The 19,582-nt window shown below is 37.2% G+C and overlaps 3 protein-coding genes and 1 pseudogene across 4 annotated transcripts; 3 read left to right on the top strand and 1 right to left on the bottom strand.

Moving 5' to 3' along the window:
* The first annotated feature begins 941 nt into the window (after positions 1-941).
* LOC140964716 (uncharacterized) lies at positions 942-4,420 on the top strand. Its single transcript, XM_073424607.1, has 4 exons — positions 942-1,321; positions 2,474-3,262; positions 3,764-3,811; positions 3,898-4,420. Exons 1-4 carry the CDS (start codon positions 1,133-1,135, stop codon positions 4,183-4,185), a joined length of 1,314 nt encoding a protein of 437 aa, XP_073280708.1. The 5' UTR covers positions 942-1,132; the 3' UTR covers positions 4,186-4,420.
* Positions 4,421-7,229: 2,809 nt separating this feature from the next.
* On the bottom strand, positions 7,230-11,298 carry LOC140964067 (monosaccharide-sensing protein 2-like; annotated as a pseudogene).
* A 1,536-nt stretch (positions 11,299-12,834) lies between these two features.
* LOC140963885 (G2/mitotic-specific cyclin-2-like) lies at positions 12,835-15,343 on the top strand. Of its 2 annotated transcripts, none has more exons than XM_073423365.1 (11): positions 12,835-12,987; positions 13,089-13,221; positions 13,331-13,387; positions 13,518-13,563; positions 13,648-13,803; positions 13,888-14,010; positions 14,096-14,185; positions 14,261-14,482; positions 14,578-14,676; positions 14,769-14,947; positions 15,020-15,343. In XM_073423365.1, exons 1-11 carry the CDS (start codon positions 12,948-12,950, stop codon positions 15,168-15,170), a joined length of 1,296 nt encoding a protein of 431 aa, XP_073279466.1. In that variant the 5' UTR covers positions 12,835-12,947; the 3' UTR covers positions 15,171-15,343. The 2 variants fall into 2 exon arrangements, with proteins under 2 accessions (XP_073279466.1, XP_073279465.1); XM_073423364.1 differs by having other exon boundaries at positions 13,885-14,010.
* Positions 15,344-16,220: 877 nt separating this feature from the next.
* Positions 16,221-17,761, top strand: LOC140964955 (phosphoserine aminotransferase 2, chloroplastic). The gene has a single exon (XM_073424956.1). It carries the CDS (start codon positions 16,293-16,295, stop codon positions 17,577-17,579), a length of 1,287 nt encoding a protein of 428 aa, XP_073281057.1. The 5' UTR covers positions 16,221-16,292; the 3' UTR covers positions 17,580-17,761.
* Positions 17,762-19,582: the final 1,821 nt, after the last annotated feature.

Here is a 19,582-nt window from a genome sequence, read left to right as displayed (position 1 = left end):
TTATTATTTTGTATTTTAAAATAATTGTTTATTATATATTTCGAAAATTCTACCTATTTGCTTCATTTATCAAATTTAATTGATTTAATATATGATTCCTATTGTCCATCATATATATATAAACGCCAAAAATAATATTATACTGTAATTATCAAACTAACTACTATATTTCTTTTTTTTTACTATTTACTATTACTATTATTTTATTTCCAATTTTTTTAACTATATTAATATTTATTGATAAACGTAATAATTTATTTTAACACTTTTCTCATTCATGAGTAAAAAAAATTCCCAATTAATTTGATTATAAAATTGGATTGAATTGAAAATCTTTGGAGTTTATATTAGTACATAATTGACTTTCATATTTTATTTGTGAAATCGTACCTACAAGTATAATAATCACATTGTGATGTCCAAAATATTGTACTATTTTGAAATATTTAAATTGCACGTTATCTATAGTTATATTTTTTTATTATCGATAAAACCGTTTATTCATAAAAGAGTAGATCTATTGTGAGACGTTCTCACGAATCTTTATCTGTGAGACGGGTCAGTCCGACCGATATTCACAATAAAAAATAATAATCTTAGCATAAAAAGTAATATTTTTTTATGAATGACCAAATAAGATATATGTATCACAAAATACGACCCGTGAGACCGTCTCACACAAATTTTTGCATTCATAAAAATATCATCGATCACAAAATTGAATCGTGAGATAATAAAAAAATAATTTTGTGAACATTACATTTGTGAAAAAAAAAAGAAGCTATAGAAGTAGTTAAGTTGTGTGCAGATGATAATTAGTTTAAAAGAATTGTGTGAATAAATTAAAAGGAAGAGCAAAAGGTCGAATGAGTATCGAGTGGAAGGCCACCTTTCACCTAAATTATTACATTATATTAATTACTAAATATATCTGATGACAATTAATCGAACAGAAAACGCATTTAACGCGATAATTGTTATTCTTTTTAGCTCGCTCCTCCATTCCCACTTTTCCTCCCGATCTTCATCTACATGCCCGACCAAATTTAGGCATATTATATTTGATTTTTGGATTGGCGATCAATCATCGAATCTGTAGATAGGGGATTTGTGATTTGCATTAGCTGCGATCATGTCAGGTTGCTCCTCGTCGTCTTCAGGATCGGAAGAAGAGGATGAAGGGATCGATTCGTACAGAAAAGGTGGGTATCATGCGGTGAGAATCGGCGATTCATTCGCCGGTGGCCGATATCTCGCCCAGAAGAAACTTGGATGGGGTCAGTTTTCAACCGTTTGGCTCGCCTACGACACTCAGTCGTCCGTGAGTGTTTCTTTTTAAGTTGCCGCGTTTTGGTTCCTGTTTTATTAAGCTTGTTGATTGTATGTCATCTTGCTTTTGAGTTTTTTCCCCTTCCCGAGTGATGCAGCTCAAATTCCTCTTTTGTTTATGGTTTGATTTTTGTTAGATTAGCTTGGCCTATTAACTTGGCTTTCGATGTCAGATCGAATCTTGTTCTGGGTGGTGTTGGTGCCAGTGATACGTATCTTGTGGAGAATATTTTATTATAGAACGTGTACGCGGTAGAAAGTTGACTCTGTAACATATTTGATGAGGTGGTGATTTTAGTTACTTCTGAGGAGGAGATGTAGCCACCTTCAAAGCATCACGTAAAATAATGGTTATTTAAGTTCTTACCATGAATGCAGTTGAAACCGTATTATTTGGTGCCCCCTACTTTATCAATTGGGCACTTACTAACTTCATTGCAACTTGTCATTTATTTGTCATGTTTTGTACCAGCTCAGCAGATTTGGTTTCCGATGCCTGCAAGCAACTTAAGGAAGTAATATAAAGCCTCAATTTTTTTGTAAAATTTTTCTTCATAAAATTAAATTGTACTAATTGAAGCATTGATTTTAATTTATAGTACAACATTGTAATCCCACATTGGTTCTGCAAACAATCACGGAATAGCTAAGAAGTTCGAGGCCTTAAGGAATGACCTAGAAAAAATCTATCATCAGATCAATATTGGTAATATGGTAATGTTTATACTACAAGCTGGATCAAGGTATATGCACTGAATGTTGAAAGGTTAATTAAGACCTTAAAAGTGGGCTACATCGAATTTTCAAGGATAGGGTAATGAAAGCAATCGCAAAGAAGCTTGAAGTCTCTCCTATTTAGGATGGCTAACCTTTTGAATCTGGTTCTCCTCTTAGACTTATAGTCCAATTTATAACCAAGGACATGTGTCTTACTAAAGAAGTTTGAGATCTGTAGAGATTTGTTGTGGCTTAGACTTGGATATGGTGAACAGCTTTTTAACTATAAGGATATTTGTCACTTGTGGATCGACTTAACATAACTTGTCATTCTTTTGTATGATTTACAGTTCCAGTGGCGTGTTTGAATGGTTGATGCATCGGCTTTGTGAACTTTCTAAAATTTTGTTTGTTTAATTTCTTATAGAAATATGTTGCATTGAAGATACAGAAAAGTGCACCACAATTTGGTCAAGCTGCTCTTCACGAAATTGAAGTCCTTTCTGCTATTGCTGCTGGTGATGGCGTAGATACTAAGTGTGTCGTCAACTTGATGGACCACTTCAAGCATGCAGGCCCAAATGGCCAGCATTTATGTATGGTCCTGGAATTTCTTGGCGATAGTTTATTGCGTCTCATCAAGTATAACCGCTATAAAGGTCTTGAATTCAATAAAGTGAGGGAGATATGCAAGTGCATTTTGACTTCTCTTGATTATTTGCATAGAGAACTTGGAATTATACACACAGACTTAAAGCCTGAAAACATTCTTTTATATTCAACCATTAATCCTTCTAAAGATCCAATTAGGTCAGGAATGACTCCAATTCTTGAAAGGCCAGAGGGTAATCCCAATGGGGGAGTAACCATAAATACTATTGAGAAAAAACTAAAACGAAGGGCAAGAAGAGCAGTTGCAAGGATATCAGAGAGGCGAGCTTCCATGGGAGGAGTAGGAGTGATGCCAAAACCTGCTAGAAGCTTAGATTGGATTGACATAAGATGTAAGGTTGTGGATTTTGGAAATGCTTGTTGGGCTGATAAGCCAATTGCTGAAGAAATCCAAACTAGGCAATACAGAGCTCCAGAAGTCGTACTTCAATCTGGTTATTCTTTTTCTGCTGATATGTGGTCTTTTGCTTGCATTGCTTTTGAACTTGCCACGGGTGAGATGATGTTTACTCCCAAGACTGGACAAGGCTTCAGTGAGGATGAGGTACTGCATTTAGATTTGATTTGATTCTAAATTGATATCGCGTGAATGAGATGTCAATAGCAAGAAACCCATATAGTTTGTGTTGCTCACGAAGTTAGTAGATGTTACGTTTCTCTTTCTGAGATAATTAAAGACTTCTAAGTTTTGGTGGACAAATTGTTCAACTGCGTCTAGAACTCTTGATTCATTTGTAATTTTTGCTGTAAATGCTTCAAATTTAACTCTTGAACTTGCAGGTATAAAAATGTCATTTTGTTGCCATTTACTTGGCTAGTTTTAGTGTCCCAGTACCTTATTTTGGGGAATAAAACTGAACACAGCCTGCTAATTTCAAATCCTCACTGTCTTATGCATTTTGCTATCTTTCATCCTCAAGCCTCCGAAAAATTTGTTGATGAGCTACTTCTGAATCCTTAATATTACTTCAACTTTTATAAACCGGAACGACTATGAGTTATTGCACTCGATTTCTTGTATTACACTGATGTGTGAAGTTTGCAGGATCACCTCGCATTAATGATGGAGCTCCTTGGGAAGATGCCGCGAAAGGTACATGCATATTTTTCTCTATACTGGTATAAACTATGTTTGCGACAAATGTTACTCAGTCTGGATTCCTACTGCTTAAACTTTAGATTGCCACATGTGGAGCACGGTCCAAAGATTACTTTGACAGATATGGCGATCTGAAGAGGATCAGAAGGCTAAAATACTTGACGCTTGATCGACTACTTGTTGAAAAATTTAAATTTTCTGGCGACGATGCTCGTGAATTTGCTGATTTTCTCTGCCCCATTCTCGATTTTGAGCCTGAGAAGCGACCAACTGCACAGCAATGTCTGCAGCACCCGTGGCTCAATATCAACAAGCAGAAGAACGATGAGGCGAAGAGTGAATCTAGAGTTGGAAAGCTTAATATTTGAACGACCAACCTCCTAATTAAATTAGCTAGCGATGTCGTAGAAAGACGGTTTGCCACGTGTATGTGTTTCTTATTGTTTATTTTTGGTTGTTGCCAACAAATCTTGATTGTATTTGATTTATCTACTAGCTACGGTGTAATATAGCATATGATTTGCACGAGGAAAAGGATTCCACGTTAAAGAACATACCAAGAAACTGATTTCAGTTGTACGAATGTGATACAAGATTTGGTTTTGCGCTTTCATAACGGGAGAATATGATAGATTAAAGCATATATCAAGGGAAAAGAAGACAGTTGTGCTTTTTCTAAGGTCTAAATTTGACCCAACTTTTGCAAGGACCCACCCCCACCCTCGATTTTCTGTATCCAAAGCTAGTGTCACCAAGCCCAATCACAAATTTGGTCTCAATTAAAAGTTTTAAATGGGTTTATACACGCTAAATGATTTAATAATTCAATTGACACAAGCAACCAGTGAATTTAAATAAATCACTTTGATACAAATAAAAAAATAAAATGCTAGCACAGAGAATAAATTCAATGAAACTCAATAGTCTAATTTAAATTCATTTCCTACTTCCTAGGAATGTAAGATCTAGAAAGTGACGAATAACGGATTTTCCAACGTTTACCATATTTTCATTTACAAAATAAAAATAAAAATAAAAATAAAATAATTTATATTCTAATAAATAAATGATTAAAAATTTATTAGTACAATTTTATCTTTTCATGTATGTATGTCCAGCTTTTAATTGATCGATTCACTTCCTTTTTTTTAATGAAATTACTTTAACTAAATAAGGTAAAAAAAATAGTACAAGTACAAATACACTGAGTATTCTTAGGATAATTCACACAAGCAGACTCTACAGCTGGTCAATATGTTCTACAATCATCTACCACAGTAATCATATTACGAATACAACGAAAGATTAAAATCTTAATCTTTTTTATGATAGCTCCCACATCCGCTTTTCACTCTCGAATATTGCCCTATTCCTTGCATTCCAAATATGATAAATCGTACCTGCTAGTTCCACAACTCTCATCCTATTGAGCATCGAGTTACCACGGTAGACTCCTCGGAAGGCTTTTAGTACAGTGTTCGTCGATCCCATACACTTTCTCATGCCCAGCCATACACGGACACCATCCCAAATACTCTTCGACATGCTACACCTGAAATAAATATGAGCACAAGATTCTGTCGCAGCACAGCATAGCACACAAGAATTATCTTGAACAAAACCAAGTCTATCCCGAGTAAGAAATTTTGTGTGAGCAAAAAGCCATAGTGCAAACCGATGCTTTAGCAGTATGAACAATTTAGCTATTAGAGGTTTCTAAGGACACCTTCTTTACATCCGAGTAAAGAATTCATACGCATTTTTGAGACACACAGTGCCACTGAACCAGCTGTGCAATCGGAGGATAGCCGCATCTGTCAAGCCCAACACACAAATCAACTCATCCATAACACTAAAAATCTGCTTGATTAGCGGTGATACCTCTCAAGGCCACTCCCATTGCCACACATTACCGAGATTGCTATAAGTGTTATGCATCCATTTGATCCATGGGTTGTCCTTCTTCAAGTGTATTTTCCAAAGAGTTTTACAAAATAAAGCCTCATTCCAAGCACGAAGGTTTTTCAATCCCCATCCCCCATATTCAATCGGTTTGCACAGTGTTTTCCACGCTATAGGAGGACGTTTGGAATGCCACACAAACTTCCTACAAAGAGCAGAGATAGCATCCAAAATGTTAGAGGAGATAGGAAGAATAGATAATAAAAAAAATTCCACACCCTGCACCATCGATCTGATTAGCTCAAGTTTCCCTGCATACGAAAGTGAGTGTCGAGGCCATGAATTAAGTTTAGCCGCAACTGCATCCACCAGAAGTCAATAATCCGTTGTTCTAAGTTTTCTCGATGCCAGTGGAATCCCCAAGTAGTGGAATGGGAGTTCCCCTTGACTGCAACCTATAATTTGTAAAATCTCGTTTTGTACAACCAAATTCACACTTGTCATATAAACACGTGATTTCAACATATTAATTCTCAAGCCATCCATATCCCCAAAATCATTCAAACATTTCATAACCATAGAAACATTGTGTGCATCACCCCGGGATAATAATAACAAGTCATCCGCATAAGCAATTAACCAACATTGCCCTGTGGATTTCGTTTCGTTTCTGTTTTCAAATTGATCAATTGTACTGGAAAATATACTATTCTAAGCAGTTAATAATTTGTGACTATATAAAAAAATAGTAGTTGGCTAAGCATATTCTGATAGCAGAGGCGAGGATTTATTTATAACTTGCCTGGCAGGGGATTTCATATTCTGTGGATCTGCTTCAAATACATCATTTCATTCGAAAAGTTGTTGGATGGAGAGGTACGTAGGTAACTTGAAAATGGACCAAAACGGAGGGGTTAGAGTGGACGATTCGATGGAAAGCCAACTGCACTGTATCAAGATTGTGGTGTCTCATCAGTGTCTAGTGCTATCAAAATCGTGGATCATTTGTATTGTGGATCTATATCATCTCCATATGTTCTACGCCTCAATGTGGATCGATATCCCGCTATGACCGCGGTATGATCAAGCATCCTCATACAGAACTTGTATATTTCATGTAACTTTGTGGTGTTGAAATCAAGATCCAGGTCCTGATGGAACATATTAAAAGGTAAAAGAAGTCATATTTATTTGGTCTTGTCGATTTTGATGAAAGTTGTAGAATCAAATTAAGCCAACCATGCTGAATTACAACTTTGTTGGATTGATCAGTTCGGTGAAATTGAAATGTTGGCAGTATGATCAAAATTCAAACGGTGTGCTCTAATAATGCCATTTGTGAAGCCATTCTCTTACAGAAGTGATAACAGCTCAGACATCAATAGCTCGAAACAACTATCTTCTGACATCTAGTCTAAAATCACATTCAAAAACATCCTTTCTGACACAAAAAAAGGGTAAAAGTGATCATCATCTTCATGTAAATTTACTCCAGAGCTGTCAACGATCATCAAAAGAACCATTGTGCTTCCTTCAACAAGCAAAATCCAAGTTGAGTTAAGTTACTTCAATTAATATTTATCCGATTCGGGGCGGACAGACAGTCCCATCACTTTTACTGCACTTGTAACATAACAAAATCACGTCCAAAACCTCGGCCTATTTGAGATACTCAGTTGTTTCCAGCAGTTTGTTTTGCGCCAACCGCAAAGAATTCGGTTATAACTTCAGAGGCATCCCTTTTGTTTCGGGGACTTTAATGAACACGAAAAACCAAGCAATGGTGCAGACAACAGCGTAAATGCCAAAGACACCAGCAAGTCCAATGGAGTTGAGCATGACTGGGAGAGTATAAGTGACTATGATGTCCCCGATCCAAAATGTGAGAGCACATATTGCGATACAGAGTCCACGAACATGAGTGGGAAAGATTTCTGCACAGAGGATGTTAGGGATTGGTCCAAAGCCCATTACGAAGCAGCAGAAGTAAACTATCACGCTAACAGTTGAGATAATTGCGTGCACGACACTCCCCAGATCGATGACATTTCCAAGGACAAAGAAGATAAGTATAGAACGGGTAAAGTTGAGAGTAGCAGCCACCTGGATTCAAGAAAAATTGTCTTGGTGTTATAGAAAACGTACCCAAGATGGTGTTGCTTAATTAATTACAAGACAGTATGATAATATATCAATAGGAAATAATTCAAAATCATGGAACAGAAATAGTGCAGATTACTCTGGGCTAATTTACAGAGTTACGGCCCTCTTAGATTGACCAGTTACAAGATCACCTCCAAAAATTTGGATAGTTATTATCCTTAAAATGACACATATTGAGATTCAGTTAACCATATAGGACTTGCACCTCTTACAACATGAGGGGCGTTTGGAAGGGAGGGGTGCATTTGTTAGGACAGTTTTACCTTTATCTGTTAGGACTAGGAAAGAAAGATTCATGAGCTTTCAAAGTACTTCCGAAGAAATTAAGAAATTACATGTATGTGAACCATCACAATGATTGGGGAGGAATCCATCCATCAACCCTTCGTACAAAATCTTGGATTTGCTCCTTTTGGAAGCGTTATCACTGCAAGATTAATCGAAGCTTTAGGTGAGCACTATTTGTATTTTTAGGTTGGGATCAGGAGATCATGCAAAAAATTTTGTCGATGTGTGTGTGTGTGTGTGTGTTGGGGTGGGGGGGGAGGGTGATTGCTCATGGAATATACTTAGAAGAGTAATTTTACCTTCTGCCAGCAATATCCATAAGTCTCATTGCAACACCAATGCTGGGAAGCATCAACAATGTTGTGAGAGCACTTATAAGAAGAGATGCAGAGTCCGAACGAATGCCCAAATTTGACAGGAGAACCCCCACTCCGGCTTGTTCCAGAATTTGAGGAGTGTAGTAGAGAACTCCATTGATACCTGAAAACTATATTCCAATATGTTCATCAGCAAACATTATGATATCATAGCTAAGAGCATATACTGCATAAAATAGTTTAAATGGTAGAAGTACGTTCTTTAGTTGGCAGAGCATATTTACCGGTTGAAGAATTTGAATTCCGGCCCCTACTACCAGTGCATGTTTAACTCCTGGCTCAAAAAGTTCCATCCAGCTCGATCTTTTTGCTGCAGACTCAGAACGTTTATCCACCGCGACACTAATTTGATGCTGGCTAGTGAGGTCACCAGGACGAAGAACAGACTGGCTAACCAAAGCAGCTGCATGAATAAACTCGCCATCAGCAGGAGTGTCTCCCCCTGAAAGAAAAAGAACCGAGCCACGCCTCGATCCAGGACCACTCTCTTGATGCAAGTATATCCTCTTGACGCCTCCAGGAATTTTCTCATCTTTTCGATAAGCCAGCTTCCAACCACCACCAATCCCCATCCCACTAACTTGATCATCAGCATTCTCCTTTTCAGCATTTGAATCCTGACGGGAAAGCAACGGACTCCTCAAATTGTCGTTCGATTCATCCCCAGAAGCATTTGAATTACGTTCACAGTCCTTTTTTGGGGTTTCCTCGTCCCATTGCTCGTTCTTACCATTATTCTCAGCAACATTGAACATGCTTCCAAAATTTGGAAACAGCATGCTTCTCATGCTTCCCTATTCTGGGGGCTTCTCATGAACGCTTCCAAAGAGAGTAACCATTAGATCCATAAGCGACATACTTTGGTTAGATATGCTCCCATGATGAGAGACCATACCCAAAGTACTCCGCCCTTTGACAGGTTTGGCTATCCAAGATTGTCCTTCTTCGGCACCGTACAATTTGATACGGTCCTTCTCTAAGGCATGCTCTTGGTTATCAGCAAGATCATTGTCTGGACCAATTATATACTTTTCTATGGATGTTTCACCTCCAACATCAAGACCCTCCACTAATAAAGCCATTTCACATGTGGAAGAAAAAGCCAAAGCAAAAGAAAATCAGATATGCGGCATGCTCACCTGGAAATATATTTATGTCATTAACCAGGGGAAAATAACCAAAAGAGACAAATTGTTGCATAATTGTAAATCTTGTAGGTCTCCGAACGAATAAAATGATCTCAAATCTTATCCAGATTGTGAAATTAATCATAAATATGGATGTAATTTTAAGTAAAAGAAAATCAACTTAAAACAAATTAAGAAATGAATCACAAAGATACCGTGTTTGATTCTTTAGCCAGGGAGAATACCTGAGACATCTTCACTTCCACGTAATATCTGTAAAACGTGCTTCGTCTCTTTCATCTTTCCTTTACTCACGAGCCATCTTGGAGATTCAGGCAAGAAAAACACAGCCAGAGCAAAATAAATAATAGAAGGAATCGATAGAACCCCTAGCATCAATCACCAACTAGGGGAATCCATCAATGACATACCGAAAACCATACAATATGACAGGAACATGCCCGCAGAACCGGTGAACTGTGGAAGTGTATTCAGTAATCCTCTTATTTCTGGTGGGGCGGTCTCAGATATGTAGACTGGAACAAGAGTAACAGCAAGACCGATCCCGAAACCATCTAAAAGCCTTGCCAAAAGAAGTACATACACATTTGGGGACCATAACATCACTAATCCACTAAGGAAATACAAAGTAGACGAGATTAATAACATTGGGCGACGCCCGAGAGAATCGGATACGGGTCCGGAAAATGTTGTGATAACTGTTGCTCCAATAAGGGACATTGCAACGATAAGCCCTTCTATGGTTGCTTGGCTCTGCAAATTAAATTCCTTTTTGATGTAAAGCACGGATCCTGATCAAGAATTTTGACATACACTTCTGAGATGATTCAAGATATTTAATAATATGACTAGAAAAAACATAAAATCTACATTTTCTAATCCTCCCATAGAATTGACGACAAATGGCAACAATTAACACGTGACGAACATTGAATCTCACGACAGATTTGATTCACATAACAAAGAATTCAATTTTTTTTTGGCAAGAATAATAAGAAACAAGATTAAACACGTACCTGCTATAGTTGCATTGTCCCATCCTTGCAAAAAGTTGCCGATGGCGGCGACAATGGCGACTAGCACCGCTCCTCTCATCCTTGATAAAAAGTTTCACAAAACTTTTATCTTTTTTTCCAATATTTGTTCACGATTTTTGTGGTGGGCCTATGAATGCAAGTATCAGAAATTTAATAAAGATCTCTTTCTATCACACATCAAACCAAAATGCCCAGAGAGAAGAAGGTACTTTTCACTTGCATGAATAATATAAACCAATAAATAAGAGAAGATTACAAGATATTATCATCAAGATACCTCGAAATGAAAAAGGCTCCAACTTTTTTCTCGGCAAACTCGAAACTACCGATCGATGGTCTACAGGAGCCCACATACCTCATGCAACGATGTCATCAGATTCGACATGAGATGTCAAGCTTGGAATTCAAAGCTAAGAAAAGAAGAAAACTAATCCTCTAATTTTTTTTTAATATAATGGTGACGACGACGCAATTACTGATGCGGGCACAGGGTGGATGAAAGCTGGCAGAACGTGAGAGAGATGCGTGAATGGTTCCTGGGATCGAAAAACCTTTTCAAAAGATGAGTCGTCCTTTCAAGAACGTGCCTCGCTGATCTGTTCTTGTTCTTTTGTTTTAAAATTAATTCATATTTTACTTTACTATTTTTGACTGTCCAGTGAGAGAAAAAGATACGTGGTCGTCTTTAGTTTTGCATGCACGAATCCGACTTAGTTCATGAAATTTTAAAATAGGCTTGATAAATATTTGATAGTCGAATTACAAGATATTCAATTTTTTTTCGAATCCAACTCTAACAAAAATTATTTTGTTTGATAATTCATGAGCTTTTATTATTTTATTAATATAATATAATTTAAAAAATATATATATATATATATATAGATAGATATCGAATTCTTCGGATGTTTTGAGCTTTCGAATAATATTCATTCTCGAACATTACTATCCGGATAATAGTTCGAATAATAATCACTAATAGGTTAAGCCGAACTCGAGCAAAAATATCCGAGTTTCGAACTCGAGTTAATCCAAGCCAAATTCGAACTTTAATTTTTTTATTAATATTCGACTCGGTTCGGTCATGTTATATTCCTATAATTTTGCCGCCAATGGCCCGCAGAATATTATGTGGTGTATGGTAATTTGTTAGTTACAAACAATTTTCCGTTGATATTGATATTGTGATTCACTACAAAAAAAAAAACCGGCTAGCGACGGTTGNATTTTATTTTTTGTGTGTCTCTTTGCACTTAATATTTGGAACCCGAAGAAGATATATAATGATAACAAAATATTTGGCGTAACGAATTTGAAAATCTCAAATAAGTAATTTAATAATTACCATGACATTAGTAATAAAAGAAAATAAAATTGCCATGATATTTTCTTATACATATTTTTAACAATTTAGTAACTTTCTAAGATAATAATGACAGCAATAGAATAGCAATAGTAAATTAGTTTATTCATGTAAATTATGTGTTCAATACTAAATGTATGTTTGTCTTTTTTTGAATTTGGTAATCTATATTATCAAACTCAATCTTTCTCTGTTATCTTTATTATTTTTAAATGATTTTCTTAATCTTTTCGACATGATACCAACGTGTGTAGTGCACATCAACACTCCCGATAAAACATAACTAAAATTCTAAAAAATCGGATGATACACTAATAATGAAATATTGCAATTTAGATCTGTAAGTTGGTTTTTTTTTTAGTTTTAGTCATATAACTTGTTAATTTTTTATTTTCATTTAATAACTTGATTATTTTTTTCTGTTGGTAGTTTTTCTCCAGAAACAAGTAATTCTTGTAGCGAGAATAAATTTATCTTATACATATTAAAATAAAAATAAACAATCTGGAAATATGAAATTATTTCAAAATTAATTTCAAGTGAGGGGCTCTGAAATCTGGAACAATAATTAAACAGTCAAAATCAAGCAACTAAAAAAAGGGTAAAGGGTCTTAATTGAATTGAAAGCAATATCTCACATGCTGTGCGACATTTGCCAACCAAGGTAACCGTTGCACTAGCCGTTGGATTTGAAAAATAACATAAAACAATACACCGTTTCTTTCCACTGGACAAATACCCCTTCAAAGCACCTCCGCCATCGTTGAGCTCTCCTCTCTTATCTTTTCTTCAGCAGCAGGAGGGGCTGTTTGCGAGACGGGTTTGTGTTTGTTTTCTAGATAAATCGAAAAAATGGTTATATCTGATGAGAACAAGCACACTAGTCTACAAGGTAAGTGGGATGTGGTTTCTTGGATTAAAATCAGCTTTAAAAAGTCCAGATTTTCTTTAATGTTGGATATATTTTCATTTTTTTAAATGGAAAAACAAAAGGTGGGGAAGAAATGGGCAGGAGGAAGTTTGAACTTGAAATCCGACCCAACAGAAGAGCTCTAGGTGTGCTTAACCAGAATTTAGGGGGAGTTAATTCAAACCCTTGTGTGATTAACAAGCGAGAATTGCCTGGGTAAAGATTCTAGCTCAAGATTTTGTCCCTTATTTTTTTATACTTTTTGTTGCATTCTTGAAGTGTTTTGGATGATGAAGTGATTATTTGATCATATTCTGGATTTTAGAAAAAATGGGATTCGTGATAAGAGTGCTCAAGTTCCAGCCCATAGGCCAATAACAAGGTCAGATTCTTGCCCTTCATTTCAAAGTATTTCCCCTTTTCGGAATGAAGTTTCTTCTCTCAGTTCGAATTGTTTTTCCAAAAGCACTATCCTCAACATTTTGCTGAAGTAAACTCCGTGGTTTGTATAGGAAATATGCTTCACAAATGACCTTCTCGCAGCAGCATTGCCCAGAGGTAAAAACAAATTAAGCTTGTAGAAAATTTCTTAGTCCCAAAATTGTAGAATTCGAGGGTTTGATAAATTCTTATATTAAACAGGAATCAAAGAAGCCAAAGACATCAGCAAATGAGTTAATTGTATGGGAGGATATCTCCCTAAAAGATTCAGAGGATCATTCAGGAGCTGCTAAAGACCAGCCTGTGCCCATGTCTTTGGAACATTCCGGATTCGAAACTACTGAAAACAATCAAACAGTATGTGTAAATTTACCTCTTTTTCCTTATTTCTTGAAAAATATTGGTCAAGTTCAAGATTTTGGATCTAACACCTCTCAGAAGGAGGTTGAAATGGAGGACATATTTGAAGACACTATCTTGGACATCGATGACTGTGATTCAAAGGATCCACTTGCAGTAATCGAGTATATTGAAGATTTGTATGTCTACTACAAGAAAATGGAGGTAAGAACCACCAACGCTGCTAGTAAAAAATAACCAAATTGCAATGGAAAGGCCTTGACTGGTTTAAAATGGTTTGTTGATTCAGAGTTCTTGCTGTGTTTTGCCCGGATACATGGCCCAACAACTCGACATTAACGAAAAAATGAGGTCCATTCTCGTAGACTGGCTTATAGAGGTGAGCACCACATGATCATTGTATTAATAGGTGTATAATCTTCGACTTATCTCAGCCTTTTTTGTGACACAACAGGTACACCACAAATTCGAACTTAGAGACGAGACATTGTTTCTCACAGTAAATTTGATTGATAGATTCTTAGAAAAGCAATCGGTGGTAAGGAAAAAGCTTCAGCTTGTTGGCCTGGTAGCACTGCTTTTAGCATGCAAATATGAGGAAGTTTCTGTGCCAGTTGTGGATGATTTGATCTTTATTTCGGACAAAGCTTATACGAGGAATGAAATTCTTGAAATGGTAGCTGTTACAAACTAAAAACACTCCCATTGATTTTATCCATCGTTCGAAGCTCTTGGATCTCTAATCCAACGTTTCGTTTCCAAATTCTGCAGGAAAGATCGATGCTAAACACCTTGCAGTTCAACATGTCTGTCCCAACCGCGTATGTTTTCATGAAAAGATTCCTAAAGGCAGCCCAATCGGACAGAAAGGTCAGAATTCAAGATAATGAAACGTGTTCCACGTGAAACGAATTTACCGAAAAGAAATTAATTTTTTGCTTCTCGTCTCCTTATCAACACAGCTTGAGACACTCTCCTTCTTCTTGATTGAGCTGTGTCTGGTGGAATATGAAATGCTCAGGTATCCACCATCTTTCATGGCTGCTGCTGCAACATATACTGCTCAAGCTTCACTTTACGGCATCGGACAGTGGAACAAGACCTGCCAACATCACACCGGCTACTCAGAAGATCAACTATTGTAAGTCATTTATATAACAAGCATGGTCATTATTATCCTAGCTCGATTTATAAACTCGGTGGTCTGCTGCAGGGAATGCTCGAGGATGATGGTTCGGTTTCATCAGCTCGCGGCGGCCGGAAAACTCACAGGTGTGCACCGGAAGTACAACACATCAAAGTTTGGTTATGCATCAAGATGGGAGCCTGCACATTTTCTTGTGCAAACTCCAAGCCCACAATAGGCAGAGAGGCATGTACAGTTGGCTGCTAACTTTATATGACTTCTGTAATTGTGATCGTTACAAAATAAGTTGTGTAGATTCGACAATTACGAAACAATTAATTGCTGATTAAATTGTACACTTTCAATCTTTGATCATTGTCTAATCTTAATAAGACAGTTCTTTCTTGTCCACTTTATTTCCTTCTTATAATTTAAAGTCATTTGCATTTTCAAGAATTTTCGTATATATCTCTCAAATGATATTTGTGAAACTATTTAGTTTTCTTAATACACATGTCGGTAGTGTTTTTAATTTTATAGGTATATATATATACACATTAAGTTGTGAAGTAATATTACAATATTGAAAAATATATTCACATTTATGCCGAACAACCAACGTGGGTGTTATTTTCAAATAAAAAGATTATTATTTTTATTAACAATACTTAGAGGCAAAAACTTGTGTGAGACGGTCTCACGAGTTGTATTTTGTGAGTTAGATTTCTTATTTAGGTCATTCATGAAAAAGTATTACTTTTTATGCTATCGATATGGTTGACCCGTCTCAAAGATAAAGATTCGTGAGATCGTCTCACAAGAGACCTAGTCATACTTAGAAGACAAAAACTTGTGTAAGACGGTCTCACATGTAGTATTTTGTGATACAAATATCTTATTTGAGTCATCAATGAAAAATTATTACTTTTTATGCTAATAGTATTAGTTTTTATTGTGAATATCGATAAGATTGACCCGTCTCATAGATAAAAATTTTCTACTCTCAGCTTCACAAAAGACACCTACTATACTTAGAAATATCTTAAAAGATCAACTAGGATTGTTGACCCAACCGAATTCATGCGGGACATTTCACAAAACGTTAAGTTCTCCACCAACCCCGTTTATTTAATTTTTAAAATTTTACTATGTAATACATGATTTAATATCTAAAAATAAAGTTCAATAAAAATAAATTTGTTGTGTATTAATTCCGAAACTATTCATTCCTCAACAAAAATAAATATTCATTCCTCAACAAAAATAAATATATATAAGTATCTAGCACACACACTAGACGCTAAGGCAGAGATCTCCCACTTCTGTTAATTTTACCAGTACAAAAGAGCTAACTTTGAAAATGGCCATCACCACCGCCTCCGCCGCCGCCTCTTCAACCACCCCTCTTTCACAGCTCAAGCTCAAACCCACGTCAACCCAAATATCCGCCTTCCCTGCCACCGTCTCCCGTCCATCAGCCCGCGCTCAAAAAACTATTTCCATCCACTGCTCATCTACCACCCTCCAAACCGCGGCACCTACCGCATCAGCCACTGATCGAGTCTTCAACTTCGCAGCTGGACCCGCAATTCTCCCTGAAAAAGTCCTTCTCAAGGCTCAGTCGGAGCTCTATAACTGGCGTGGTTCCGGCATGTCGGTCATGGAGATGAGCCACCGCGGCAAAGAATTTCTCTCCATCATCCAGAAGGCAGAGTCAGATCTCCGAAACCTTCTCAATATTCCGTCGAATTACCATGTCCTCTTCCTCCAAGGCGGCGCGACCACCCAGTTCGCCGCCATCCCGCTCAATATCTGCCAGCCGGATGACGTCGTGGACTACATCGTCACGGGATCCTGGGGCGACAAGGCTTTTAAAGAAGCCGCCAAATACTGCAAGCCCAAATCCATTTGGAGTGGAAAATCCGATAAATACACCAAGATCCCCAGCTTCGAAACACTTGAACAGACACCAGGAGCCAAGTATTTGCACATATGCGCCAACGAAACCATTCACGGTGTCGAATTCAAGGATTACCCGAGTCCTGCTAATGAAAATGAGGTTCTTGTTGCCGATATGTCGTCAAATTTTTGCTCGAAGCCGGTGGATGTCAGTAAATTTGGGTTGATCTACGCTGGAGCCCAGAAAAATGTTGGTCCATCTGGGGTTACCATCGTGATCATAAGGTCAGATTTGTTCGGAAATGCTCAATCAACTACGCCTGTGATGCTTGACTACAAGATCCACGCGGATAATGCTTCATTATACAATACCCCACCATGCTATGGGATCTATATGTGCGGGCTCGTGTTTGAGGACCTTGTCGCACAAGGTGGATTGATTGAAGTGGAGAAGAAAAATGCGAAGAAGGGAAAGATTTTGTACGACGCCATTAATGGCAGCAACGGATTTTATAAGTGTCCTGTGGTAGAGAGCGTGAGATCGCTTATGAATGTTCCATTTACATTGGCCAAGCCGGAGTTGGAGGCGGAGTTTGTGAAGGAAGCTGCCAAAGAGAAAATGGTGCAGCTCAAGGGGCACAGATCGGTTGGTGGAATAAGAGCTTCAATATACAATGCCATGCCTGTGGCTGGAGTTGAGAAGTTGGTCGCTTTCATGAAGGATTTTCAGGCCAGGCACGATGGTTAAAATTGGATATTGTTGTTTCTTTTTCTTGAGTCTTGATATATTGTAGCATTGTTTTCATTTTGCAGTCCCATTTGCGCTTATCATCTGTCGTTTTGTTTGAAATTTTGTTGAACATGTGAAATTCAATGGTGATAATAAACAATATTATATGATCAATTGAGAATTATAATTAGTTGCAGTTTTTCTTGGTGATATGTATATATTGAAGATTGAGAAGTTTATTGCTTGAAATATTGTTTTTGAATGTATTTGTTATGGATAATTATAACAGCAATGATCAGTGTCACTGGGGAAATTGTGCCCAAGTAGATTGCCTTTCGGGTATAAAAGTTCTTGTAAAGAATTTTTTATTAACTGGGGGAGAGTATTGGGCCACTTCACCACATGGATGGTGGCAAGTTCTTATAGAGATTTTGATGTGTCGCATCTGGTCACCCTTTAAAATGAACAACAGAGAGAAATGATTGTTTGTTACACACATTGGCTAAGTAATTGTTGGGTTCTAAGAGTAGGTTGGATTGGATTAAAGATTTGCATTCCTACTCTTCTGCCAGCTTAATTAGCCTATAGATCCCAGTTACTGTTGTGAGCAGAAGGTTTTTTGTGGTTCGAAAATGGCAGAGAGCATGAACCATCACCAGAGACTGATGGAGCTGCAGATTGGGGGTAAGGTCAAACCCAGAATTATAATTAAAAGGACATGTGGTTCCGTGATGATGGTTGAACCAGAGTTATTGGAAGTGTTGGGGGCTCTAGTGCGAGTGGGTACCAAGGAGTTTCGGCACTGCTTGTGTGCTTTATTGAAGTGCAGTCCATGGTAGGATCATATGTTAAAATTTAATAATTTCAAGAGAAACTACAAATGTTATGTAGATGTATTTTGCATTGGGTTTATTGTTAGGAGACATATTGAATTTGTACCTTAGCTGGTCTCAATGTGCTAGGTCGACCTTAGCAGTGTTGATGCGCCAGGGTCGGAGCTTGATCCTAAGCGTAGGTTTCATGGGCATTTAGTAATTATGTTGAGCATTATGTGCAAGAAGCGTTAGTAAAAAAACATAGGTGGATGGATACTGAGTAATGAGATCTGGATATTAGATGACGAGGTTGATCCCAAGCTGCCTGGGTGACTTGGTGACCATTGAATCATTGTGCCGACATGCTGATCACCATGATCTAAGGGTGTTGACATGCTGATCACCGTGATGCAAAGGTTGAGATGTTTTGGGATCTGCTTGTTACCCTGGAGGACCGGGTAGAGAGGCAAATGTTAGTGAGGCTCCTCCTCCTCCGACCTCCACTAAGGGCATTTCTCATGGATACATTTAGATATGTATATATATTTTGCTTGCTCGGGATTTGAGGTTGCCAATGTGATTTAACAAAAAGGATATTAAAATATCGCATTTAGATTAAATCACATATAATTTCGATGGATTTGATTGAGTAGTATGTGCATCAATACGATATTAGGGCTGCAAACACACCTAATTAATCAAATGCTAGCATTCGAGCCTGAGCTTGAAATTTTAATGGTTGATATTATTTATTAATAGAAAGGTCGATTTGTTTGCCCCCACGTAGTTTGATCGTCATGGTGTTGTCCCATGTGCATGAATTTTAGTCCCTTTAATTTAGCTACTTCCATTTGCTTTTGTGGAAAATTTCTAGCTTCAATATAAAGTATTTTTGATTCCTAAAGGTATCAATTTAACATTTTACTAGACTCAATATTTAGAGATAAAAACGTTTTATCTTTTAAATTATCATTAATGCGGAATGGTAAACTTAGCTAAATTCCATTAATTAGTGTTATACACGCTGGGAATTTCACGAATGGCGACACACAATTGGGTACGGAGAAAAATACGTAGTTTGGAGCCTGAAATCTTTGCCTCTATTCTGGCAGAGATATTTGAAGTTGTGGATTGATTATATCACAAATATCTAGCCGTCATAGAAGTCGTGCGCCAATCAATATCAGATTATAACATTGGTCTCTA

Source organism: Primulina huaijiensis, chromosome 18 (genome assembly GCF_012295235.1).
Source record: "Primulina huaijiensis isolate GDHJ02 chromosome 18, ASM1229523v2, whole genome shotgun sequence".
NCBI lineage: Eukaryota > Viridiplantae > Streptophyta > Magnoliopsida > Lamiales > Gesneriaceae > Primulina > Primulina huaijiensis.
Note: the sequence above shows the minus strand (reverse complement) of the source record. Positions and strands in the feature narration are given on the sequence as shown.